At 46.6% G+C, this 27,832-nt stretch overlaps 2 protein-coding genes across 6 annotated transcripts in view; one reads left to right on the plus strand and one right to left on the minus strand.

The window, feature by feature from the left end:
* Positions 1-27,832, minus strand: part of LOC135974151 (serine/arginine repetitive matrix protein 2-like) — a 994,828-nt gene that overhangs the window by 708,755 nt on the left and 258,241 nt on the right. The window lies entirely within an intron of this gene.
* On the plus strand, positions 1,873-26,982 carry CASP8 (caspase 8). 5 transcript variants are annotated; one of them, XM_005306251.5, is made up of 10 exons: positions 6,560-7,295; positions 8,069-8,168; positions 8,849-9,231; positions 11,414-11,519; positions 13,659-13,797; positions 13,897-13,947; positions 17,176-17,243; positions 23,649-23,784; positions 24,754-25,255; positions 26,106-26,982. In XM_005306251.5, the coding sequence occupies exons 3-10, from the start codon at positions 8,927-8,929 to the stop codon at positions 26,239-26,241; spliced, it is 1,443 nt and encodes a 480-aa protein (XP_005306308.2). In that variant the 5' UTR covers positions 6,560-7,295; positions 8,069-8,168; positions 8,849-8,926; the 3' UTR covers positions 26,242-26,982. The 5 variants fall into 5 exon arrangements, with proteins under 5 accessions (XP_005306307.2, XP_005306306.2, XP_005306308.2 ...); XM_005306250.5 differs by lacking the exons at positions 6,560-7,295; positions 8,069-8,168 and adding an exon at positions 1,873-2,176; XM_005306249.5 differs by lacking the exons at positions 6,560-7,295; positions 8,069-8,168 and adding an exon at positions 4,165-4,304.

The following is a 27,832-nucleotide window of genomic DNA, read 5'->3' on the forward strand; positions in this document are numbered from 1 at the left end:
CAGTGGATTTGCACTTGATTTACACAGCAGTATGTGATTGTAGAATTAATGCGAAAGCTGCTCTTCCTTCAGGACTTGTGTTCACTAGAAAATTAGGAGTTAATACAATGTTAAATGTGACTTTGCAATCAGTCAGACTGGCCCAAGCCTAAAACCCAGATCTGAAGATATCCCCCACCTGACATGCCTAAAATGACCTTATGTCTATGTTTTTCACCTGATGTAATAGGATCTTCTTTTGGAACACCTAGGATGTCCTAGGGTTTATTATTATTATTATTATTATTAATCTATAAAAACCATTTTTCTTTGATCATGTAAAATGCTTGTTCAAGATGTAATGCTATACTGAGTAGAATTTTCTCTGTGTTTACAAGGAACAAACAGTCCAGTGGAATGGGTGTTCACTGTGATGAACAGTTTTTTAAGGGCAGAGAAATGCCAAGTAAATGTGGAGGCTATCAAAACTATTCATTAGCTCAGAAGGAATGTTACCAACACTCATTGAGTGTTTCTGGATAGAAATAGAGAGCTGGAAGGGCCCTTGAGAAGTCATCAAGTCCAGCCCCTGGCATTGAGGCAGGACCATGTAAACCTTAGTGGCTCTCAACCTTTCCAGACTACTGTACCCCGTTCAGGAGTCTGATTTGTCTTGTGTGCCCCCAAGTTTCACCTCACTTAAAAACTACTTGCTTACAAAATCAGACATAAAAATACAAAGAGTCACAGCACACTGGTACTGAAACACTGCTTACTTTCTAATTTAATTAGAATTCTATAATTATAAAAAAAATCAGTTGGAATATACATATTGATTGTACTTTAATTTCAGCATATAGAGCAGTATGAACTTGAATTAATATGCAAACTAGATACCATTAACTTTGCCTTGCATAGCACCTCGGAGTGGCTAGGTCATTACACAAATTGAATCTATTTCCCCAAATTAAGTATCCTCATACCTTTTTGTCAAATGTCTGAAATGGGCCATCTTGCTCATAACTACAAAAGTTTTTCTCCTGCTGATAATAGCGCATCTTAATTAATTCGCCTCTTAGAGTTGGTTTGGCAACTTCCATCTTTTCATGTTCTCTGTATGTGTATATATACATATATCTTCTTATTATATGTTCCAGTCTATGCATCTGAAGAAGTGAGCTGTAGCCCACGAAAGCTTATGCTGAAATAAATTTGTTAGTCTCTAAGGTGCCACAAGTACTCCTGGTCTTTTTGCGGATACAGACTAACACGGCTGCTACTCTGAAACCTATGAAATTTTAGTTTGCATTGATTTTGCTAGTGCTTTTTATGTAGGCGTTATAAAAGTAGGCAAATATCTAGAAGAGTTGATGTACCCTCTAGAAGACCTCTGCCTACCCCCGGGGTATGTGTATCCCTGGTTGAGAACCACTGTCTTAGACTATCTCTGACTGGTGTTTTTCCCACCAGTTCTTAAACACGTCCAATTATGGCGATGCCACAACCTCCCTTGGAAGCCTATTCCAGAGTTTAACTATCCTTATAGTTTTTTCCTAATATCTAATTATCTGCTGCAGATTAAGTCTAGTACTTCTTGTCCTACCTTCAGTGGATATGTAGAACAACTAATCACAGTCCTTAACATATTTGAAGACTGTTCAGCTCATTCAGACATGAAGTGATTGAAAAAAATCCACTGCCCTGTGGAATATGCACATCACTGCTGTTGAGTCAGAAGCTGGCCATAATGGCCCCGGCACACATCTAAAACAACCCGCCAAAACTGCACTTTTGAGTATTCCACAGCCCTAAAACAGATACCACTAAACTGCCCTTGTTTGTGATTTTGAAAATATGGTGAAATGGCTCACAAGTGTGTTAGGATTTCCGGGTGGTGTACCTTTTGGGGGTGGGGATGGAGAAGGAAATGACATTACAAGGCTCTGACTCCCCCATGCCACGCCCCTTAAAACATACTGCTCAAGCAATGTGGTTACAGGAATAACATGCGTCTTAATGCATAACACTTCCCATCAGCAGCCAGGCAATCCAGGCGACCAGGAAGTCTTGAGTTAGAGTGTGTGTATACTGCTTGCCTTCATGTAAAAATGTGGCTGAGTTACCACTAACCTTAAAAGCAGCCTGGATAACCGACTGCAGCGAAGACCGTGAGGTGGGACAACTTTGTAGTTAAAACGTAAGTACCAAGTACCTCAGGAGCTGGCTTTAGAACGGTTGGTGCCCTTTCAAAGGTGACTCATGCTGCCTGTGAATATACAGCTGTTACTTTAGTAAGGTACCTCTCGGATTGCTCACAAGCAATTTTGTTCCAGCCTAAAAAAGGCTCATTGGGAGCCACACATTGCCAGCTATTTCTGAAATGATTTTTTAAAATTAATCTTAGGATAATATTTTTATTAATATCTCAGGCTAAAGCCTGAGGTCTTTCTCCCAGTTCTCAGTGACTCTGGTGAACTCTCATTGACGTCAGTGGGAGTTTGCATGAAGAAGGACTGGGCTGGTCATTTGTGTTTCAAGGAACAAAGGCCAGCAGAATTTATTTTTAAGGGACAGCAGCACATAATATTCTGCTTGTAGTGCAAAAATCAAAAATACAGAACTTTTACTTTTCAGAGTGGTGTTAGTCTGTATCAGCAAAAACAACGAGGCGTCCTTGTGGCACCTTAGAGACTAACACATTTATTTGGGCATAAGCTTTTGTGGGCAAAACCCACTTCATCAGATGCATGGAGTGGAAAATACAGAAATTTTACTTGTTTAGCAGTAATCTGCTTGGCACTGTACAGACACACAGGATGCCATACAACCTAAAAATCATCTATGTGTTTATATCCTGCAAAGTATTACTATTATCATTTATTATTATTTGTATTACCATGGTCCCTAGGATTCATAGTCAATGACTAGGATCCCCTGGTGCTAGGTGCTGTACAATTACAGAACAAAAAGATTATCCCTGTCCCAAAGAGCTCAAAGTCTCATCTTTTTGGCAACACAGAAGGTTCTATAGTGATATGGGAAATAGGACACGAGGCATCAAATAAGGGGATGTTCCTTTAAGATATGGCACAGATGGTTTCATCAGTAAGGAGTAAGACTCTGAGTCAGCAAAGCACTTAAGCCATGTGCTTAACTTTAAATACGTACTTAAAGCCATCCCTAGGACTAACTAAAGATTTTGATATTTGGCATGTGGTGTCTAATCCATTTTACCGCAGAAGAAGGACATTCATTAAAAGTTGACTATAAGCACTAGGTACAGCAGGGATTCTCAAACTGGGGGTGCCCCCCCCGCAAGGAGGTCACAAGGTTATTACATGGGGGGGGGGGGGTCGCAAGCTGTCAGCCTCCACCCCAAACCCTGCTTTTCCTCCAACATTTATAATGGTGTTAAATATATTAAAAAGTATTTTTAATGGCGGGGGGGGGGGGGTTGCACTCACAGGCTTGTTATGTCAAATGGGTCACCAGTACAAAACTTTGAGAATCACTGGGATACAGCTTGCTGTAAACTGACTGGATATGAAATTCCATTTAAATTCCATTTAAATTAATCTATAAAGTTCTTCATTGCTCTTGATTTTCTTAAGGTGAAAAAACATACTTTGCTTCTTTATGGTGCATTAAGAAGGCCTGGAAACCTGGGGTGGGTTTGGGCATATCTGCGTTGTTGTTTTAAATTAGAAAATTCAGATATTTTGTAACCCTGAAACGCCAGAAGATTGACAGATTATTGGGTTTATAGTAGCTATTAAATTCAAATGCCTGAGAAACACTTGCGATATCTTTGTTAAAGATCCAGTACTTTTTTATTGAGGAGGGGAAGGAGGAAAAAATCACAATATACATTTGATCAGTGTTTAATTTGTAATGAAAGAGATGCTGGGGCTCACGCTATGAACTACCAAGCCAAGAGGTGATCGGCCAGGCCTAGAGATGCCAGGGATCAGCTCTGGCACAAATTAAGCTCTGCACTTGAGACCTCCCGTGAGTCATCTCCCAGCAGCAGGAAGGAACTTTGCATTCCCCTACTTCCAAGGTTAACAAAACACCCAGCGCACCTGGCACCAAGGGGCAGGCAGGGTGTGTGGAGAAATGCACCCAGCACCAAGGCAAGAAGCTGGGGCCGCCACTCTCCCGCCCAGCCAGTGCTTCATGTGTGCCCGGGGCTCAGCCCGGGCATGTCTTTCCCTGCAGCTCAGGCCCTGCCCCCGCTCCCCGCCTCTGAAAGGGTTGGGCTTGGGATCCCAGCTAGCGCCGCGTCGCGTCTGTTCGGCCCCCAGCGGCATGAGCGTGCGGGGCAGGTGAGGCGGGCAGCCCTGATTGACGGGGGAGGGAGGTTTTTAGACCGCCGAGGGCGCCGTGGCGGCTTCTCCGGGCGGTCGCTTCCGGCGTGTGGCGGGGCAGGGGGAGGCCCGGGGCGGCCGGGCTGGGCGCTGCGCTGCGCTGCGCTGGGGGAGGCGGCGCGGCTGCTCAGGCTGCCCGGGAAGGCAGGCGGTGGAGCCGGCTGGAACTGCGGGCGCCGCTCCGGCTGCTAAAGCCCGGGCTGGCGGGCGCGCCCCGGGAGAGGCTGCAGCGGGGCAGCGCCCCCTTGCTCGGGGGGGCCGGGCGCGCTGCTTCCGGGCCGGGCCGGGCGGGAGCGGCCTCTGGCGTTAGGCGGGTTCTCGTTGTCCGGGTACCCGGCTGGAGGCTCTCAGCGCGGCCCAGTGCCTGGAGCCCTGGCCTGGGGGCGCAGGCTGGTGTCCCTGGCGCTGGCCTCTGGGGGAGCTGGAGCGAGGCCCTGTGCCTCAGTGGCCCCCGCTGTAAAATGGGGCTAATGGCTCATACTCGCCCTTGTGAAGTGCTTTAAAGGCGCCTGAGGAGAAGTGCCGAGGAAGGGCCAGGGCGCGGGGCCCAGGGAAGGGCGCAGTTTGCACAGGGCTCGTGCTGTCAGGGGACGCGAGGCGCCGCTTGGAGATTACATCCAGCGGTGGCTTCGGGTTTCCTGGCCCTCCCCTGCCTTGTCCCCGAAGGGCTGGTGGCAGAAGTCAGCGAGTGAAATAAGGGGAAGGCACAGACTTGCCAACTTTCTAAGGCACAAAACTGAACGCTTGCCCTGCCCTGAGACCCCCCCCTCACTTCAAACACCACCCCCTGCTCGCTCTCCCCACCCTCACTCATTTTCACTCGCTGGGGCAGGGGGTTGGAGTGCAGGAGGGGGTGAGGGCTCTGGCTGGGGGTGCGGGCTCTGCAGTGGGGCTGGGGATGCAGGAGGAGCTCTGAGCTGGGGCCAAGGGGTTCAGGGTGTGGGAGGGGGCTCAGGGCTGGGGCAGGGGTTGGGGTGTGGGAGGGGGTGCGGGCTCTGGGAGGAAATTAGGGTGTTGGAGGGGGCTCAGGGCTGGGGAGGGGGCTCAGGGCTGGGGTGTGGGAGGGAGTTAGAGTGCAGGAGGGGGCTCCGACCTGGAGTGGGGGGTTGGGGTACAGGAGAGGGTTCGACCTGTGGGCTGCGTCTGGGTAGCGCTTATCTCAGGCAGCTCCCGGTCGGCAGCGCAGCTGGCCTAAGGCAGGTTCCCTCTGCCTGCCCTGGCTCCGCGCTGCTCCCAGGAGTGGCCAGCATGACTGGTACCTAGGTAGAGGCGCAGCCAGGTGGCTCTGCGCAGTGCCTGCTGTGATGGATTGGATCACAGAACCCCCCCCCTGGGAACTGCCACCTGCTGTGCCAAGACTACTTCTGCCCCTGCTTTCCCTGCCAGCTTGAGACTCCAGCACCCTATCTTGTTGAGCCAGACACACCAGTCTGCTCCAACTAGACCCAGGGTCTTGAACCACCTGCCCCAAAGCTGCAGACTTAACTGAAAGCAACTTCCAGAAGTGTTCCTGTTTTTAATGCTCAGATGCCCAACTCCCAATGGGGTCTAAACCCCAAATAAATCCGTTTTACTCTGTATAAAGCTTATACAGGGTAAACATATAAATTGTTCACCCTCTATAACACTGATAGAGAGATATGCACAGCTGTTTGCGCTCCCCCCCCCGGTATTAATACATACTCTGGGTTAATTAATAAGTAAAAAGTGATTTTATTAAATACAGAAAGTAGGATTTAAGTGGTTCCAAGTAGTAACAGACAGGACAAAGTGAATTACTAAGCAAAATAAAATAAAACACGCAAGTCTGCGTCTAATACAGTAAGACAGCTGAGTACAGATAAAAACCTCACCAATTCCAGTAAGCTTCCTTTTACAGACTAGTCTCCTAGTCTGGGTCCAGCAATCACTCTCACCTCCTGTAGTTACTGACCTTTGTTCCAGTCTCTTTCAGGTATCCTTGGGGTGGAGAGGCTCTCTCTTTAGCCAGCTGAAGACCAAATGGAGGGGTCTCCCACAGGTTTAAATAGACTTTCTCTTGTGGGGGGAGACCCCCCTCCTCTCTCCTATGCAAAGTCCAGCTCCAAGATGGAGTCACATGGGCAAGTCGCATGATTGAGTTTCTAACCAGTCAAGCCACATTCCTGGGAAAGCTCCGATGTGGATTGGCATCTTAAAGTTCATTGCTGGCTTAAGTGGTTCTTGATTGGGCATTTAATTTGCACATTCCTTTTTCAATAGAAATCAAACAAGTATACAGCCATATTACTAACTTCAAGTACAAAAATGATACATGCATACAAATAGGAGGAATGTATTCCGTAGATCATAACCTTTACATAGATGTGTTACATGGCATATGTAGCATAAAACATATTCCAGTTATATCATATATATATTCATAAGCATATTCCCATGAAGACTTATGGGATACACTGTCACACCCGTGCCTGCAGACGCTGCCCCCACAGCTTCCATTGGCTGCAGTTCCTGTCCAATGGAAGCTGTGGATCACCCCTGCGTCCAGGGGCTGCAGGGACATGCCGGCCACTTCCGGGAGATGCGCAGAAGTCAATTGAGATTTATCACCAACTTCAGTGGGTGTAGGACAGGGGTTGGCAACCTATGGCACGCGTGCCCAAGACGGCACGCAAGCTGATTTTTAATGGCACACTGCTGCCTGTCGGGGTCCCGTTCATCCCGCTGCTGGGCTGAGTGGGGCCGGTGGCCGGGACCCCGGCAGCGTGCCATTAAAAATCCGGCCCTCCCGCCAGCATTTGCACATGCTTTCCTGACCTCTGTTACTTCCAGTGGGAGGTTGTGTTTCCGGGTTAGCACGTCCATACCGCTACCTGGTGTCCGCGGAGTCAGTGGCCCTGGAAGCAGCCCCACCGGCGGGGGCAGGAAGAAGGACCTGGCCCCACAGGAGTTGCAGTGCCCACGAGGCCTGTAAGTGGGGAAGGGTCCCAGGTCCCAAATGCGCTGTGCACCAGCCCACCCCGAGCACGGCCAACTCCACTCCCTGACTCAGGCAGGCTGCCCCAGGGTTGGAGCCCCGGTGCCAGGATGAGCTCGACTCTGTACTGGGGCAGGCCGCGTCCCACAGCCCGAACCCGGGGGCTGTGGCTCGCCGTCTGCTGGACCCTGGGAACAGCTGGGTCGCGCCTCTTTCCCCACCCCAGGTCACTGGACCCTGCTCCCCTCCGGCATTGAGGGTACAACCCAGGAGTCCAGAGCCCTAGTCTCTGTCTGCCCCCCACCCCCTAGAATAGCTAGAGCCCAGCTGGAAACCTAGGAATCCAGAGTCCTTGCTCCCAGCACTCCTCCCCTGAGCGTCAGATACAAGCCCCTTCCCGGAGCCCTGGAGTCTCAACTCCCACCCCGCTCCCCGCCCTATCCCCCCCACCTCCCCCAAGCCCCTGCCGTGATCCCTGCACCCCCCTCACATGCCCCCAGCCCTCTCCCCTGACTCCTGCACCCTCCTCACACACACACCCTGCCCTGGCTCCTGCACCCCCACACATACCCAGCCCCCCCACACCCCATGCCCTGACTCTTGCACCCCCCCACATCCCCACCCCCACGCTAAGCACCAAATGGGAGCTCCTGCACCACCACCCCACATTCCCACCTGCACCCCTCACACCAAATGGGAGCTGCCCAGGTAAGCACTCCGCACCCAAACCTTCTGACCCAACCCTGAGCCCCCTCCTTCATTCTAGCTCCTGGCCAGACCCTACACCCCAACCTGCTCCTTCACTCCCAGTCGTCTGCTCAGTGCAGAGAGAGAGAGGAAGAGAATGGACTCAAACCAGGGAGAAGGTAGGTATCCATTCTATGTGGGCAGGGCCAGGACCCCAGACCGGCAGCAGGCTGAGTGGCAGCGGGCTGAGCTGCTCAGCCCACTGCCAGTCTGGGGTCCCGGCAACCAGCCCCGCTCAGCCCACTGCTGGCCCCGGTCCTGGCCGCCGGTCCCATTCAGCCTGCTGCCAGCCTAGATGAACGGAACCTCAGGTCGGCAGCAGACTGAGCGGGCCGGCGGCATAAGATCAGCATTTTAATTTTAAATGAAGCTTCTTAAACATTTTGAAAACCTCATTTACTTTACATAAGACAATAGTTTAGTTATATACTATAGACAGAGAGAGACCTTCTAAAAAACGTTAAAATGTATTACTGGCACGCGAAACCTTAAATTAGAGTGAATAAATGAAGACTCGGCACACCACTTCAGAAAGGTTGCCGACCCCTGGTGTAGGATATTAAGCCCTTATTGGGAATGAGGGGCCATTTTCTCCAGCATCCCAAGTACTGGCCATTGCCAAATGCAGGTACTCGACTAAGGTAGATGACCCAGTGGTATGCAATCCTAATGCTAGAATTGATAAAGGCATGGCAGCTCCAAGGGACGAATAAAAAAATAAATAGGTACAAAGTTTATTATGAGACTATTTGCAAATTGCTGCCATACCAGATACATACAGCGGTTTTCTTATTCACAGTCTAAACAGAGGCCACTTGGGACCCTTCTTTCCTTTTATCTACGACTGAAATAACCTTTTGTCAGCTGTCTGAGGAAGATGGACTTCCACAAGCTCCTCTACACCATCAGTGAGGCTCTGGCCACAGAAGACCTGGTGGCTCTGAAGTTTCTAAGCCTGGAACACATCCCACTGCGGAAGCAGGAAGGCATCCGTGATCCTGAGGCCTTATTCCTAGCACTCGAGGAAAAGGGCATGATGGAGGAAGACAATCTGTCCTTCTTAAAGGAGCTGCTGTTCAGGATAAACCGCATAGACATCCTAACTGATAAACTGAGCTCCAGCAGAGAGGAGATGGAGAGGGAGCTTCAAATTCCAGGGAGGGCAAAGGTATCTCAGTTCAGGTGGGTAGCTCTGTATCATATTGGTGGGGGATCTAATGGCTCATGAAAAATTAAGTATAAATTATGTTAATGATTTGCATATGATTTGTACCTGTGGTTTGTCCATAAGTGCTCTCTGAGGGCCTCAGTCTCTTCCCAGCAAAATCAATGGAAGTTTTGCCATTGACGTTAATGGGAGCCACATTAAGTCTGCAAAACAGTTATGCAATCCTTTGCATAATGTGTATAAATAAATTGCTACCTTCATGTGCATGTTAATGTACAGTAAATGTATGTGAATCTGACACTGATGCACCTTAAACAACTTACAAATAATAAATGACAGAGTAAATTGTGCATTCCTTTAAATAGTAGATTGGAAACACTAATTCATCCCAGGAGAGGGGTCAGATTCTCAGACCAATTAAGTCTGCATTTGCATTGTTCTAGCAGGGCAAAGCAGATTTACATGTGGCATAAGTGACCATCTGAGGCTTCTCCTAGAATGGGGGGAAATCCCTGGATGGTATGAGCTTGACTTGTGTGCCCAGATGCTAGAATGACTATTGGTGACAGTCAGAATATAGAGCAGCCCTGAGGCTGTCTACTTTATATCAGGGGCCAGGCCGTCACAAATTGGCACTAGGACCAAGAGCTGCAAAAGCAGTAAAGGTCTTTGCACGATTGCCTTCTGAGCTGTTCCGTGTTTTACTGAGGATTTGGCTGCAGCTGTTTATTTAAATTGGAGGATTACATAGTATTAGTGCTCAGACTAGAGAGCATCCTATTTTCAGAAAACCAAACTCCTGGTCTGGACATTAAACACTTTAGGGCCCAGTTCTGTACGAAGTTTCAATTGGAGTTGTGGATGTGTCTGGCCTGAGCCTGAAAATGAAAACCAGCATCTTCATTTTCTAATTAAACAAATTCCTCTTTGCAGCAGGCTGGAATCCAAGGAGAGTGCACTTGGCTGCTAGAAGTGGCTCTCCTTGATGTGGAGCATGGGAAGTAATTGCTGTAAGGTGGGATTTACAAGGAAACGGAGGCAGGAGGCCTGTATTCATTGTCTGTCGAGTTAGGACAGTTCAGTACCCCCTGATTCTAGAGCTGGTTGAGTTAGATTAGCTGCTTGCTCCTGAGAGGTGTCATGCGCAGAATCTACAGCAGCTGTCTGCCTTCCATACTGATATTAGCCTGCCTTTCAGACTACCTTTTCAGACAGTCAAAAGCACCATTCCTTAAGGACCCCCACGTGACATCTGCCCAGCTCTGGTTTTGAGTTTGCCATCCATCCTTATTGCTCATTGACTGAGTGGAGACTCGGCTGTACAGTAGTCCCTGGCTGTGGTCTGAGATAACATGCACACAATGCAAATCCATCCTTCCTTCCATTCCCTTCCCTCTCACCAATGCGTGTGCTTCTGTCCTGAGAGTTCAGTAAAGGAGGATACCCTTCTCCACCAGCATCTGCCTTTAAAGTTGCCTGTCAGTAGTTCAGTGGCATCCTGTAAAGCTGTTTAACAGTCCCAGATGTTTAAAGATCCATGCTTGCTTTTGGTGCATCTGCAAGTTACATTGCCTCCGCAGTGCTGCAGGACAAACTTTGGATTTCATTCTATGAATTTGATTAAAACACACACACACCTCACATGCGAATGGTCCCAGTTTGAGGTTTTTCAGCTCCACTGAGGGTCTCAACGATGGCTGTAAGGTAGATCTGGAACAAAGCATCTCTGTGGGCATTCACCTGCCAGTATAAATATGACTGATGTGTCTCAGTGTATTTATCATAGACTATAGCAGGTTAGGAACTTGGGGAGTTACTGGTAAGTGATGAAAACTGAGAAACAGCATTGACTAATAACTGAACTGTAAAATCCATCAGTCCATATTGGGTTTTGGTTGGGCAGCTCAGCTTAGTTTTTAAAAACTAACTCATTGTGGCTGCATAAAAAGAACCATGTTTGAATTCCAGGTTGTCCTGGGACCAAGTGAGGTTAAAAAAATCAATTTCCTTTGTGTTAACATTTGTGCCTGTGTGGTAAAAAAATACATTTTGTGTGTGTGTATATCACACAGTTTTCACATTTTGTGCCATGTATGCTTCTAGTGAGCTCTCAGGAGCTTGCCAGCACAGTATTAAATAAAGCTAGGATACCCACTGGCTCATACTGAGCGAAGCAACTCCCTGTTTTCCCACCAGGTTCCTGCTCTTCCAGCTCTCAGAAAACATAACAACGGATGAGTTGAAATCTTTGAAGTTTCTTCTGATCAAAGAGCTTCCGAAGTGCAAACTGGACAACGAGATGGTAAGAATAGTTTCATTACTTTTAGCAGATCCAGAAGTTGTTTAGGGTGTAGTGGGAGAACAGGGCTTCTTTGGGAATGGCCACCCTATGTTTCCACATCTTAACACCGCTTCCCTTCCTCCCACCTCCAGTCAGGAATATTTCTGGCTAGGGACTAGATGACTTATATGCTTCATTTTTATTAATCATATTTATTACTGTAGTGTCCAGACTGCAGCCCTATTGTACTATGTAGTGTATAAACAAAGTAAGCAGTAGACAGTTCCCTGCCCTGAAGATCTTATAATCTAAATAGACAAGATAGAGACAGTAGAGGGGAAAGGGTAGAACACACACGTAGAGTGCTTTTGTCACCAGATCCCGTTAAGTGGCTGTCATCCTTCTCAGACCCTTAACCAGTTAATCAAAAGAAATGGCTCTTATCAATAAGGATTATTAGTCAATAAAATAATACTTAGTGCTTTTCTTCCATTGACCTCAAAGTGTTGTACGAATGTGGGTGAGCACTATATCCCCATTTTATAGATGAGGAAATGGAGGCACAGAGATTAAGTGATTTATTCAGATCAGGTGCAGTGAGTCAGTGGAAGAGCAGCTCCCAGCCTAGTGCCCTAACTATTGAAGCACGCTACCTTTAAGGCTGCGAGTTTGTCATGGAAGTCACGGATTCTGTGACTTTCCGGGACCTCCGTGACTTCTGCAGTGGCCAGTGCGGCTGGTCCGGGTGCCACCTAAGCAGCTCGGGTAGCCCTTGGGCCAGTCGCACCAGCCGCTGCTGGGGCAGTCTCGGGCCATCGTACCCTCCTCCCCCAGCAGCAGCAGAAGTTTGGAAATGGGTGTGGGAGGGGCAGGGGCCTGGGAGGGGGGGAGGGCTCTGGGTGGTGCTTACCTCGGGGGCTCCCCGGAAGCAGTGCCATTCTCCTCCCTCAGCTCCTAAGCAGAGGCGTGGCCAGGCAGCTCTGCACTGCCTCCACCTGCAGGCACAGTTCCCAGTCAATGGCAGCTCCAGAGCCGGCGCTTGAGGCAGAGGCGGCGGCAGCGCGCAGAGCTGCCTGGCCATGCCTCCGCCTAGGAGCTGAGGGAGGGGGATGTCGCTACTTCCGGGGAGGTGCAGAGCGAGGTAGGGAGCCTGCTGGCCCCACCAGTCTCTGCCCGCTCCCCACCCTCTCCCAGTACCAGCAGGGGTCCTGGGCTGCCACCCACCCCCCCCAGCACTAGCAGGGTCCCGGGCTGTCCCCGCCAGCACCTGTGGTGCCTCCTGGCCTGCCCCCACCCTCTCCCCCCCCCCGAGCACCTCAGCATCCCTGGGCCGCCCCCCCCCCCCCCAATTTAGTTAGGGGTATATCGTACAAGTCATGGACAGGTTGTGGGCCATTAATTTTTGTTTACTGCCCGTGACCTGCCCCTGACTTTTATTAAAAATACCCATGACTAAAACGTAGCCTTAACTAACTTGCATAATTCAGACTTCCTTGGTCCAGGCCATTGTGGGAGATTTACTGAAACCAATGAAAACAGCAGCTACGAAGCATGCAGGCATGGCTGCCCCACTCTATTCCTCTGCCCTCCCAATCCACAACACCCCAAGTGGATTGAACACTTCATTTTCTCTCATTACAAAGAAAAATACACAAAGAAGTCATGTCAGATCTGAGATGAAGATGGGGGCTCTGCTCTGCTGAAGGAATCATCTTTTGATGAGAGATGGAACTGAGGTCTTGGTTGCTTCTGCTGAGTCAGATGAATGCTCAGGCATGATCAGATTCCTATGGGGCCCTGTTGTTCTGCCTGCCTATGTTCCACTGCACTTTTTGCTGTTGAGACCCCTTTGCCTGTTTTCCCTCCAGAGGCAGCTGCTCTTGAGGGGTAGTCGAAGTGATTCCAATACGTAGTTAAGCAATCGTTAGTTAGTGCCCCTTGGGAATCCTTTAAATGAACAGCGCAGTATAAATATGGGATCACCACTGTGGGCTCCATCCTACCCGGGTCTGAGTAGCCTCTATTCACAGTGGTGTGGTGTGGAGGATGATCAGTGCCTCTGAGGATATGGCTCCACAAGAAGAGGTTCCTCTAGACTGGAGAATGTGGAGGGAAAGTAAATTCTATCTCTAACAGGAAGTTGTCTTTCTAATTGCCCAGACACTGATCGATGTTTTCATTGAGATGGAGAAGAAGGGACTATTGGCAGAAGACAACCTAGAAACCCTCAAGATTATTTGTGAGAAAATTGACAAAAGCCTTCTGAAGAAAATTGAAGAGTATGAATTAGACCGAAATGGTAAAAATGGCTTCTTTCACATCAGTTACTTTTGAATTGACAGATCAGTTTAATATGCTAAGCATCTATAGCTAACCAATGAATTTCTTTCGTATGCAGAGGAAATGTACATCACGGAAGGACCTGGAGGCCAAACAGGAGTCTCTGAAGGTAACTGACAGATTAGCTTCTAAGGAGATGCCATTTAGAACTTTCTTAATTAATTTTCAGCTTTTCCCCCCACATCTGTCACATTCTTTTTAATCCACCTACCTGTCTTGTCCCCACCTCTATATATAGTTACAAAGTGAGCTCTATTTATTTGATCATGTCTAACCAAACCCACTGTTTTAAAGACCCTTATTTTTTTTATTTTTCATAGTTACTCTAGTTAGAATTGCTAACATAGTTCCTATTTTTAAGAAGGGGAAAAAACGTGATCCGAGTAACTATAGGCCTGTTAGGTTGACATCTGTAGTATACAAGGTCTTGGAAAAAATTTTGAAGGAGGAAGTAGTTAAGGACATTGAGGTCAACGGTAATTGGGACAAAATACAACATGGTTTTACAAAAGGTAGATCGTGCCAAACCAACCTGATTGCCTTCTTTGAGAAGGTAACAGATTTTTTAGACAAAGGAAATGCAGTGGATCTAATTTACCTCGATTTCAGTAAGGCATTTGATACGGTTCCACATGGGGAATTATTAGCTAAATTGGAAAAGATGGGGATCAATATGAAAATTGAAAGGTGGATAAGGAACTGGTTAAAGGGGAGACTACAATGGGTCATACTGAAAGGTGAACTGTCAGGCTGGAAGGAGGTTACTAGTGGAGTTCCTCAGGGATCAGTTTTGGAATCAGTCTTATTTAATCTTTTTATTACTGACCTTGGCACAAAAAGTGGAAATGTGCTAATAAAGTTTGCGTATGACACAAAGGTGGGAGGTATTGCTAATACAGAGAAGGACCGGGATATATACAGGAAGATCTGGATGACCTTGTAAACTGGAGTAATAGTAATAGGATGAAATTTAATAGTGAAAAGTGCAAGGTCATGCATTTAGGGATTAATAACAAGAATTTTGGTTATAAATTGGGGACACATCAGTTGGAAGTAACAGAGGAGGAGAAGGACCTCGGAGTATTGGTTGATCACAGGATGACTATGAGCCGCCAATGTGATATGGCGGTTAAAAAAGCTAATGCGGTCTTGGGATGCATCAGGCGAGGTATTTCCAGTAAAGATAAGGAAGTGTTAGTACCGTTATACAAGGCACTGGTGACACCTCATCTGGAATATTGTGTGCAGTTCTGGTCTCCCACGTTTAAGAAGGATGAATTCAAACTGGAACAGGTGCAGAGAAGGGCTACTAGGATGATCCGAGGAATGGAAAACCTGTCTTATGAAAGGAGACTCAAAGAGCTTGGCTTGTTTAGCCTAACCAAAAGAAGGCTAAGGGGAGATATGATTGCTCTTTATAAATATATCCGAGAGATAAATATCAGGGAGGGAGAGGAATTATTCAAGCTTAGTACTAATGTGGACACAAGAACAAATGGATATAAACTGGACTTTAGGAAGTTTAGACTTGAAATTAGACGAAGGTTTCTAACCATTAGAGGAGTGAAGTTCTGGAACAGCCTTCCAGGGGGAGTAGTGGGGGCAAAAGACATATCTGGCTTCAAGACTAAGCTTGATAAGTTTATGGAGGGGATGGTATGATGGGATAGCCTAATTTTGGCAATTAATTGATCTTTGATTATTAGCAGGTAAATATGCCCAATGGTCTGTGATGGGATGTTAGATGGGGTGAGATCTGAGTTACTACAGAGAATTCTTTCCTGGGTGCTGGCTGGTGAGTCTTGCCCACATGCTCAGGGTTTAACTGATTGCTATATTTGGGGTCAGGAAGGAATTTTCCTCCAGGGCAGATTGGCAGAGGCCCTGGAGGTTTTTCGCCTTCCTCTGCAGCATGGGGCACGGGTCACTTGCTGAAGGATTCTCTGCACCTTGAGGTCTTTAAACCACTATTTGAGGACTTCAATAACTCAGGCATAGGTTAGGGATTTGTTACAGGAGTGGGTGGGTGAGATTCTGTGGCCTGCGTTGTGCAGGAGGTCAGACTAGATGATCATAATGGTCCCTTCTGACCTTAAAGTCTATGAGATTTTCTTTTAAAAATGCTCTTTATTGCAATGAATATGCAAGGAGTATCAGAGATGCCTGCTGTCTTTAGCAGGTATTTTATTTTATACACAGTCTGTAGTCCTGCCTCAGGCTCCATGAACACAGATCCATGCGCTGTCTCATTGACTTTACTGAGATGCTGCACAGAAACTGATGCAGGCTCTTGGCCCCAAGGAGTGCAAGGAAAAATGATCTATTTAATATCAGTGTATCTAGTTAAGGACTCTAAGAAATCTTTGTCTCCCCAGCAGACTATGTGGCCTATTGGATAGAGCACTGTATTGGGACTTGGATGATCTCTGTTCTAATACCAGCTCTGTCTGTGGCCTGCTGGGTGACCTTGGGCAGCTCTGTAAAGTGGGGGATAATGATAATGATCTCCTTTTAAAAGGATTTTGTGATCTATAGCTGCAGAACACTAGCTGCAAAGGAGGTGGTATTATTTTTCATTCTATACATTTTTTGGTGGTGGCATACTGAAACTTCCAAAATCCATTCCTGGAAGCAGGGAGATTTCATAGAGTTAATCTGGTGTTAGCCAGAAAGGGAGTGGGTGCTATAGATCCAGTTGTCAGGGTCCGTGCAGAAAGTCCCTGTGATTTTAAAGCTACTCACTTACCATGTAATGGTTTCACCATTATGTACCAAAATAGGAAAGGACTAGGGAGCCATTCTTGAAGCATAGAAAATTCATTGAAAATTCATGCTTTACCTGTACTTTGGCTTTTGTCAGTACAGTAGATAGGGAGTTGAAATTCCTATTGGATAAATAGCTTTACCAGTTAAGTATTTGGCTTGTCAGCACAGTTGTGAGAGTGGATGAAAAACCCATTAGATAAATAGCTATTATCCTAGCAGCGAACCTTGATACACAAGAAGCGAAATGTTAGGGGCCTGCTCCTGTTCCCAGTGAATTCATTGAGCAGTTTTGTAATTTTTTTTCCCAGTTGGCACAGGATCAATTCCTGTGTCATTTTACTCCAGTTCATCTACTTTGAAACAAAAAATTTTTTGCAACCAACCCCTCCGCACACCTTACTGAAGTCAGAGGGTAGCACTTATTCATTGTACTTGCATTGCTGCTAACGGGAATTACACACGTGTCTCAAGAGCAGACTAGTGGACCTTTAAAAGTAACAATTTCCCAGATGATAAAATTTTATGCCTTACCTAGTTCTATGCCTGACTGTCTCTTTCTGGATTATTTTAGTCCAGGACAGCCCTTGGCTTCCTCAGACTGCATCGGATTCTCCAGGCATCCAAGAAGAAATCCAGCAGGTAAATCAGGATTAAAGTTACTTTAGGGGATCTGGCTGTATATGGGATATTGTTGTGTTGGGCAGATGGTAGGAAGGGAGAGTATCAAGCAGCAGACAGATCTGTCTATGAAAACAAAACCCTACAAGCTTGTGGCAACAGATGATAGCCTTTCAATGATTGGCATGAGCTGGAAATTTTGATGCGAGTTTTTTTGTCTGTGCAGAGAGGCTGTCTGTGAGGCGGAAACAGGTCACTTATGGGATATTTGTTCTTCTGAAGCTGTGTCAGTTGGGGCACAGGCAGAATGGGGCACAGTTATTAAGCTGCAGCAAATCTGTTATTTGAAAGTCTTTTGTTTCACAGGGTAGCTGGAAGGGGCCCATTTCTTGAACAAAGGAAGGGCAGAGTGAGTTAACACTGATAAGCAGTGCCAGAGAGCGGAGTGGCTCTGTGTTAGGGTTGGATGGTTGGGTTTTTCTTTTAAACAAAGATGAAAATTTTGATCAGCAGCTTTCCTGCTAGATGCTAAATATCTCATCCTGACCCCCAGCCCATTTGATGCTTCCAATTATTGCCATTCATTATAAGAACAAAAGGACTTGTGGCACCTTAGAGACTAACAAATTTATTAGAGCATAAGCTTTCGTGGACTACAGCCCACTTCTTCGGATGCATATAGAATGGAACATATATTGAGGAGATATATATACACACACACATACAGAGAGCATAAACAGGTGGGAGTTGTCTTACCACCTCTGAGAGGCCAATTAATTAAGAGAAAAAAAACTTTTGAAGTGATAATCAAGCTAGCCCAGTACAGACAGACAGTTAGATAACAAGTGTGAGAATACTTACAAGGGGAGATAGATTCAATGTTTGTAATGGCTCAGCCATTCCCAGTCCTTATTCAAACCGGAGTTGATTGTGTCTAGTTTGCATATCAATTCTAGCTCAGCAGTTTCTCGTTGGAGTCTGTTTTTGAAGTTTTTCTGTTGTAATATAGCCACCCGCAGGTCTGTCACTGAATGACCAGACAGGTTAAAGTGTTCTCCCACTGGTTTTTGAGTATTTTGATTCCTGATGTCAGATTTGTGTCCATTAATTCTTTTGCGTAGAGACTGTCCGGTTTGGCCAATGTACATGGCAGAGGGGCATTGCTGGCACATGATGGCATATATCACATTGGTAGATGTGCAGGTGAACGAGCCCCTGATGGTATGGCTGATGTGATTAGGTCCTATGATGATGTCACTGGAATAGATATGTGGACAGAGTTGACATCGGGGTTTGTTACAAGGATAGGTTCCTGGGTTAGTGGTTTTGTTCAGTGATGTGTGGTTGCTGGTGAGTATTTGCTTTAGGTTGGGGGGTTGTCTGTAAGCGAGGACAGGTCTGTCTCCCAAGATCTGTGAGAGTAAAGGATCATCTTTCAGGATAGGTTGTAGATCTCTGATGATGCGCTGGAGAGGTTTTAGTTGGGGGCTGAAGGTGACAGCTAGTGGTGTTCTGTTATTTTCTTTGTTAGGCCTGTCTTGTAGAAGGTGACTTCTGGGTACTCGTCTGGCTCTGTCAATCTGTTTTTTCACTTCAGCAGGTGGGTATTGTAGTTTTAAGAATGCTTGATAGAGATCTTGTAGGTGCTTGTCTCTATCCGAGGGATTGGAGCAAATGCGGTTATATCTTAGAGCTTGGCTGTAGACAATGGATCGTGTGGTGTGTCCTGGATGGAAGCTGGAGGCATGTAGGTAAGTGTAGCGGTCAGTAGGTTTCCGGTATAGGGTGGTATTTATGTGACCATCGCTTATTAGCACAGTAGTGTCCAGGAAATGGACCGCTTGTGTGGATTGATCTAGGCTGAGGTTGATGGTGGGATGGAAATTATTAACAACAGACTGGATTTCTACATAGAGTGCTTCCGTCGACGTGCAAAGGCTGAAATTGTGGAAAAGCAACATCACTTGCCACATACCCTCAGCCATGCAGAACACAACGCCATCTACAGCCTCAGAAACAACCCTGACATCATAATCAAAAAGGCTGACAAAGGAGGTGCTGTCGTCATCATGAATAAATTGGAATATGACCAGGAGGCTGCTAGACAGCTCTCTAACACCACATTCTACAGGCCATTATCCTCTGATCCCACTGAGGATTACCTAAAGAAACTACAGCATCTGCTAAAAAAACTCCCTGACAAAGCACAGGAACAAATCTGTACAGACACATGCCTAGAACCCCGACCAGGGGTATTCTATTTGCTACCCAAGATCCATAAACCTGGATATCCTGGACGCCCCATCATCTCAGGCATTGGCACCCTAACATCAGGCTTGTCTGGTTATGTAGACTCTCTCCTCAGACCCTACGCTACCAGCACTCCCAGCTATCTTCGAGACACCACTGACTTCCTGAGGAAACTACAATCCATCGGTGATCTTCCAGAAAACACCATCCTGGCCACTATGGACGTAGAAGCCCTCTACACCAATATTCCACACAAAGATGGACTACAAGCTATCAGGAACAGTATCCCTGATAATGTCACAGCTAACCTGGTGGCTGAACTTTGTGATTTTGTCCTCACCCACAACTATTTCACATTTGGGGACAATATATACCTTCAAGTCAGCGGCACTGCTATGGGTACCCGCATGGCCCCACAATATGCCAACATTTTTATGGCTGACTTAGAACAACACTTCCTTAGCTCTCGTCCCCTAACGCCCCTACTCTACTTGCGCTACATTGATGACATCTTCATCATCTGGACCCATGGAAAAGAAGCCCTTGAGGAATTTCACCATGATTTCAATAATTTCCATCCCACCATCAACCTCAGCCTAGATCAATCCACACAAGCGGTCCATTTCCTGGACACTACTGTGCTAATAAGCGATGGTCACATAAATACCACCCTATACCGGAAACCTACTGACCGCTACACTTACCTACATGCCTCCAGCTTCCATCCAGGACACACCACACGATCCATTGTCTACAGCCAAACTCTAAGATATAACCGCATTTGTTCCAATCCCTCGGATAGAGACAAGCACCTACAAGATCTCTATCAAGCATTCTTAAAACTACAATACCCACCTGCTGAAGTGAAAAAACAGATTGACAGAGCCAGACGAGTACCCAGAAGTCACCTCCTACAAGACAGGCCCAACAAAGAAAATAACAGAACACCACTAGCTGTCACCTTCAGCCCCCAACTAAAACCTCTCCAGCGCATCATCAGAGATCTACAACCTATCCTGAAAGATGATCCTTTACTCTCACAGATCTTGGGAGACAGACCTGTCCTCGCTTACAGACAACCCCCCAACCTAAAGCAAATACTCACCAGCAACCACACATCACTGAACAAAACCACTAACCCAGGAACCTATCCTTGTAACAAACCCCGATGTCAACTCTGTCCACATATCTATTCCAGTGACATCATCATAGGACCTAATCACATCAGCCATACCATCAGGGGCTCGTTCACCTGCACATCTACCAATGTGATATATGCCATCATGTGCCAGCAATGCCCCTCTGCCATGTACATTGGCCAAACCGGACAGTCTCTACGCAAAAGAATAAATGGACACAAATCTGACATCAGGAATCAAAATACTCAAAAACCAGTGGGAGAACACTTTAACCTGTCTGGTCATTCAGTGACAGACCTGCGGGTGGCTATATTACAACAGAAAAACTTCAAAAACAGACTCCAACGAGAAACTGCTGAGCTAGAATTGATATGCAAACTAGACACAATCAACTCCGGTTTGAATAAGGACTGGGAATGGCTGAGCCATTACAAACATTGAATCTATCTCCCCTTGTAAGTATTCTCACACTTGTTATCTAACTGTCTGTCTGTACTGGGCTAGCTTGATTATCACTTCAAAAGTTTTTTTTCTCTTAATTAATTGGCCTCTCAGAGGTGGTAAGACAACTCCCACCTGTTTATGCTCTCTGTATGTGTGTATATATATATCTCCTCAATATATGTTCCATTCTATATGCATCCGAAGAAGTGGGCTGTAGTCCACGAAAGCTTATGCTCTAATAAATTTGTTAGTCTCTAAGGTGCCACAAGTCCTCCTGTTCTTTTTGTGGATACAGACTAACACGGCTGCTACTCTGAAACCTTTCATTATAAGAACAGAATGCTACAGTTTTACAGAGATGGCAGCTCTATAAGGCCCTGTTTCTCTACTTCACTACTTCACTCTCAGCCTCTCCAGACACCCTACAGGAGTTGCTGTTGCACTGGTGTCTCTCCTCATTTGTTACTCAGGGCCGACCTTACCTGGGGAGGTGGTGCATTGTTGTTGGAGGCTCCAGGACTGGTCTCTGTCCTTCAGCTCAGGGCGCCAGTCTCAGGTGGAACATGGTGGTGGATCAGTTTCTCCTGTCAATTTTATTTTAAAAATTTGTTTTTATTCATTTTGTGCAGTTGAGACTTCTAATCTTCCTCCTCCTCTGCCCTTGGATCTAGTGAAAAGCAGCATGGTGGTTTCAGCCACCTCCCTCCCTCCTGCTCTGGAAGGGAAAAGCTATCCTGTAAACACCCAGTTTTAAATCTAAGCAGTGATCCTCTCTCTGAAAAAGCATTTGCAGGCTCTACAGCAAGGGAGGTATGCCCTGCCTGGTCCCAGCCATCTGACCCTTGTGCTGCTAGGGCCCAGGCCCTTCCTGCCCTCAGGAGCCACAACTCCAATGCAGAAACGTTCAGTGAGGCTTCTGAGGGGGAGTATAAGGACAAGGAGGAAGCTATCAGGCCAGTGCTGGGGGTAATCCCTGCAACAGAGCTAGGCTGGAAGGGGAAAAAAAACCCTGAGAGGATCCGGTCCCTGCCAGGTGCGTGGGGGCTCCTACACAGCTCCCCTTCCTCCGGCTGTGAGTCGAGGGATTCTCACGATTAAGGTTAAGATTCTGTCATGGGCATTTTTAGTAAAAGTCAGGGACAAGTTGCAGGCAATAAAAAATTCACAGAAGCCCACGACCTGTCCCTGACGCTTACCAAAAATACCCTGGGGGGTGGGGAGGCAAAGAGCGCTGCTGGGGCTTGCAGCGGGGTGGCCAAAGCTGGAGGGTGGCACCTCAGCCTAGCCCTGGAGCTTCCAGCAATACCACTGGATCACCCCCAAATGCCACAGGAAGGGGCATGAGCTATGAGTAGTGAATAAGGAGAGAAGCTGCTAACAGAGAAAAAATTCAGGTAAAAATGTTCCTTTGGCTGTAAACCCTGAAGTTTCGCTTCTGGACAGCAGAGGGTACTAACAGTCCCTTCTGCTCTTGGCCTAATAGCCCTGTCTCTGCCTGTCCCCCTGCTGTGGGTCCCCGGTGGAGGCAGGAAGGCTTCGGAGTACTGGGGGAAAAGGAGAGCATAGGTGTGAGAGTGAAGATGACCAGACAGGGCACTGTGAGGGGAGCAGAGGGGGCCACAGGAAGGGGTTGGGCTGGATGTAGAACAGGGGTCAGGGGCAGAGGGTGAACCCTGACAGGAGGTGGCCATGGACGAGGAGACTGAGAAGGTGCTGGAGGCAGAATTAAGGCAGAGGGAGATGTGATGCAGTAGAATGGGGAAGGGCCTGGATGCTGGAGCAGAAGGGAGCTGTGTGATGGGGGAAAGAGTCAGGGGCAGGCAGGATATGATTGAGGAGAAGGACTATCGGGGGTGGCTCCAATGGGGGAAGATACTACGGGAGGGTGGGAAGCGATCCCAGGGTGAGATCTCACAGGAGGTGGGGGGAGAATGGGGAGGGCAGGAGACTGGACTGGACAGAGAGAGTGGGAGCGACGAGCAGGGTGGGGGAGAGATTTATAGGCTAGAAAAAATTAAATGTAAAGTGGAGAAGAGCAGAGGCAGGGGAAGGAAATGGGCCAGTACAAGCAAAAGCAATCAGACTGAAAAGCAAGGGAGACAATGGGCAGGATGAATAATGGGTGTGAAGTGAGCAGTGAGGGAATGTTTGGCGGGGTAGCTGACGGGGATGGTGGGGCCTGTACATCAGACAGCGGGGAAGGAGCACTTTGTGTGAGGATAAGGATAGGTGAGCTGGAGCAAGAATGTGAGGAGAGAAGAAGGTGGTTGAGGTAGGCGGAAGGGAGACCCCCCGCAATGCCCCTAAGTTATGTCACTTGCAGCCATGGTGACTAAGTAGCTGATGGAGCATCCCGGCCTCAGCACACCCCCTACACCAAGGAGGGAAGCAGGTGGCACAGAGCCTGCAATGAAGAGACGTTGGTGTAGGGAGAATCGTTGGCTGCCCCATTAGTGCAGCTCTCCAGCTGCTGTGCACTGGAACTGGGCATTAGGCTGAACCCATTGAACATGCAGCAGCAGTATATGAAATGTGAATGGCTGGTTGCCGCAGCTCAGGTTGTGGGTTGTTGTTCATCTGTTTTCCCGAACAGCCTGACATGTACAAAATGAGCAGCCAGCCCCGTGGAATCTGCCTGATCCTGAACAATCATAACTTTACAAAAGCAAGATCAGAGGTGCCTAAACTTCAAAACATAAAAGACCGGAACGGAACAGACGCCGATGCAGGTACAGTAAGAACTAGAAAAATTCAGGCGCAGTTTGCATATCTGTGAACTCCAGGGAAATTGGAGTAATCTGAGAAAGGGGAAGAGGTCTGGCCTATTGTATGAAATGTACTTAACTAGTTATCACGGCGTTCACTGTCAAACTGAGATGGGATATATCAGGTGGGGTTCCACAGTGGTCTGACCTGATCCAGTACTATTTAATATTTTCATTAACAACTTGGATGATGGAGTGGAGAGTACTCCTGTAAAATCTGTGGCTGACACCAAGCTAGGAGGGATTGCCAGCACTTTGGAGGACAGGATTAGAATTCACAATGATCCTGATACAATGAAGAATTGTTTTGGAATCAGTAAGACAACATTCAATAATGACAAGTGCAGGTCTTTGAACTTATGAAGACAAAATCTAATGCCTAAACACAAAATGGGGAATAATTGGCTAGGCAGCCATATTATAGAAGGGGATCTGGGGATTATACTGCATCACAAATTTAATGAATCAACAATGTGATGCTATTGGGAAAAAAAGCAAATGTCATTCTAGGATGTATTAACAGGAAGGTTGTAGATAAGACATAGGAGGTGATTGTTCTGCTGTAGTCGGCACTGGTGAGGTTTCAGCTGGAGCACTGTGTCCAATTCTGGGTACCACATTTCAAGAAAGATTTCATTTGCAAATTTATAAAGTATGCTCTCTATTCTATCATGCAAGTTGTGAATGACAATATTGATAATATCAGATCACTACTGTTCAGGCCCTTAGATCCCCTCTTTTCCTCTCGCATGCTCATTGCTGTGGTAGCAGAGATAAATTCCCACTCTGAAAACATAAGTGATGGGGGTGTGGAATTAAATGTATAAGGGTGTGGGGAAAAGCATGAACTTAATTCTCTTTAGTTACTGATTAATTTATTTAGTAAAAGTTACAAAATGTCTCCCCCCATTGCCCCTTCTGTTTACTCTCCAGCGGCTCTGAGAAAGATCTTTACCAAACTTCACTTTGAGATAGCAGAACACAAAGACCTCACTGCAGAGCAAATCCGTCACACAGTGCACGTCTACAGGAACATGGACCATCGTGACCGGGACTGCTTTGTTTGCTGCATCCTCTCCCATGGTGATAAAGGCATCGTATTTGGTACTGATGGGCAGGAAACACCTATCCAGGAACTAACCACTTCTTTCACTGGCATGAACTGCCCCTCACTTGCTGGAAAACCCAAAGTGTTCTTCATTCAGGCCTGCCAAGGTGACACATTCCAGAGAGGGGTACATATAGAAACAGATTCTGCAGAGCTGGATTCTTCTGTAGAGGCAGATGCAAGATTTCAACTGGAGTGCATTCCAGATGAGGCAGACTTCCTGCTTGGAATGGCCACTATGAAAGATTTTGTTTCCTACAGAAGCACAACCCAGGGCACCTGGTATATACAATCACTGTGCGAGCACTTGGAGAAGAGCTGTCCACGGTTAGTACAACTTATTTCTATCTTATTCATAAAAGCATTAACACGGATTTGTACATGTACATACATTTTGTCACCTCTTCATTCTTAGCCTTACACCTTGTCTATACAAAATTTCACCTGTTGAACTTAAGCGGTGATTTAGTTAAACAGATGCAAATACCTATGCAGATACCCTTACCTATGTCAGTTTTTAAACTGACAAGTTAAACCAGTGCTAGCTTCTTGTGTAGACAAGGCTTTATACACGTGGTGCAATTAGTGGGGTGGTTGGGTGTTGTCTGCACACATCTGCCTCACCTGGAGTGATTGTAGGGAGAGTACCCTACAACCCTCATTGATACAAGTGTTGTGTAAATCTGAGGATGAAGCAGTGACACACATGTATAATATAAAATCCTATTACAACTGATCTATAATTGCTTTCTCCTACATAAGTGAGTTGCACCTCAGTCAGGTATCTGTGGATATATGTATGGAGGCAGGGATGGGAGCATGTACCTACACACCCATGTATTTGTACACACAGAGACAGGTCTCTCTCTGTATAAAATAATAGAGAGAATCTCATGCACACACTGCTCCTACATACATACAAAGAGAAATACCTAAATAGGGTCCAACTCACTTGCTTAGAAGACAGCAATTACAGAACAGCCATTGTAAGTTGTTCAGTGTAGCATAATAAAGTTAAATCCATTATTTGCTCATTCCACAGAGCAAGCACTGCTGGCTTTAATCAGGATATGGGATAATGTAGTAGCATCTTTAAGCAATCAAAAGGTGTTAGTGGACAGCAGGTTAGGTGAACCCCTTTGCTGTTGCTAATGCTGAGATTCTAATTTTTTGGCAGAGGAGAGGATATTCTCTCGATCCTGACAGCAGTGAACCGGGAGGTGAGCAGGAAGAATGACCGGCTGAACCAAGGGAAGCAGATGCCACAGCCCAGTTTCACACTCAGGAAAAAACTCATCTTCCCGGTCAACTGAACAGGGAACTGTAGTCACCCCCAGCTTGAAATCGGCTATGGAAAAGTCTGTAGTCAGTTCTGGACTTTCGTTTGTTACAAAATTAGAGCTTTCAGTATGTGCTCTCAGCTTGGGAACAAACATACCTTTTTTTTTAAATGTAGCTTTCCAGAGAGCAGGCTATTTCATTAGAAGTGTTCACTTTTTGTAGTCTGTCAGAACTGTGAGTACAACCAGGTTGCTGGATAGCTCAATGCTCTCACCAGTGCCTGTAGATCAGTGTTTCTCAGCGACCGGTCCGTGGACCGGCACTGGTCCCTGATATTTCACTGACACAGTTTAAGAAAGGGAGCAAGCCAGTCCCTGGTATCAAAAAGGTTGAGAAACACTGCTGTAGATGATAGCAGGTATTAATATAGAGGCACTTGGCCACTTTTTCAAATGATGTATTTTTCAGGGAGAACTGTCTACCAAATTTGGAAAACAAGATATTGACTAACTTAGAATCAAGTTTAGGGTTGTGTACACATGTAGTTAGTTTATGATCAGCTTGTACAAAAATAAAAGTAAGTTTCAGAAAATTTTATCTCCCTGAAAATAAGGATACACATTTTAGTCCAACAAGATAGATTTGGAATTTTTTTTTTTTGAAAGTATATGGCAAGGGCTTATACGAGAAGTGCCTTTTCAAAGCACTGTTGCTATTAACCTGCCTGACCATCATAGTAAGTTCTTTTCTTAATAAAGTGTCCATTATACTTATTCAGCTTCTGTTCTCAATAAAACTAACTCTCCAGTTTCACACACTGCTCTCCAGTATAGCCAGTCAGACAGTGACAGCAAGAGCCTCCATATTTCAGAGCATCTGCTTTTAGCAGCCTAAGAATTAAGTCAGTTGTGAAGGTGCGACCCTAGGGAAGCCTGAAGTGGTTGGGCAGCCCGGGGAAAACTAATTTACTTACCTCACTGGTTTTCAAATCCTACTTCTAGTAACAGAGCACAGAAGAAAGCCAAATAGCCACAATCACCACACTCACTTCTTGCAACACCTCCCTTGGTAGATGGGACTCCAAGCACTGCTGGGCTTGTGAGCGTTGATGCTATTACAAGGTAAAGACGGGTTGCAAATGATATAAAATAAAGGTAAGCAACAGCAAAGTTAGTTGTCCATTCCATACAGCCTCAGCCAAGTGTAGGAAGGACTGACTAGAAGTCTGACTGCCTGGGAGGAGGAGCATCCCCATTTATAGTAGCAAATAACTATTGTAGTAATGAAAGTATTGGGAGCATAAGCTTTCGTGGGTAAGAACCTCACTTCTTCAGATGCAAGTAATGGAAATCTCTAGAGGCAGGTATATATCAGTGTGGAGATAACGAGGTTAGTTCAATCAGGGAGGGTGAGGTGCTCTGCTAGCAGTTGAGGTGTGAACACCAAGGGAGGAGAAACTGTTTCTGTAGTTGGATAGCCATTCACAGTCTTTGTTTAATCCTGATCTGATGGTGTCAAATTTGCAAATGAACTGGAGCTCAGCAGTTTCTCTTTGGAGTCTGGTCCTGAAGTTTTTTTGCTGTAAGATGGCAACCTTAGTCTCAAAGGTGCCACAGGACCCTC

Source organism: Chrysemys picta, chromosome 11 (assembly GCF_011386835.1).
Source record: "Chrysemys picta bellii isolate R12L10 chromosome 11, ASM1138683v2, whole genome shotgun sequence".
NCBI lineage: Eukaryota > Metazoa > Chordata > Testudines > Emydidae > Chrysemys > Chrysemys picta.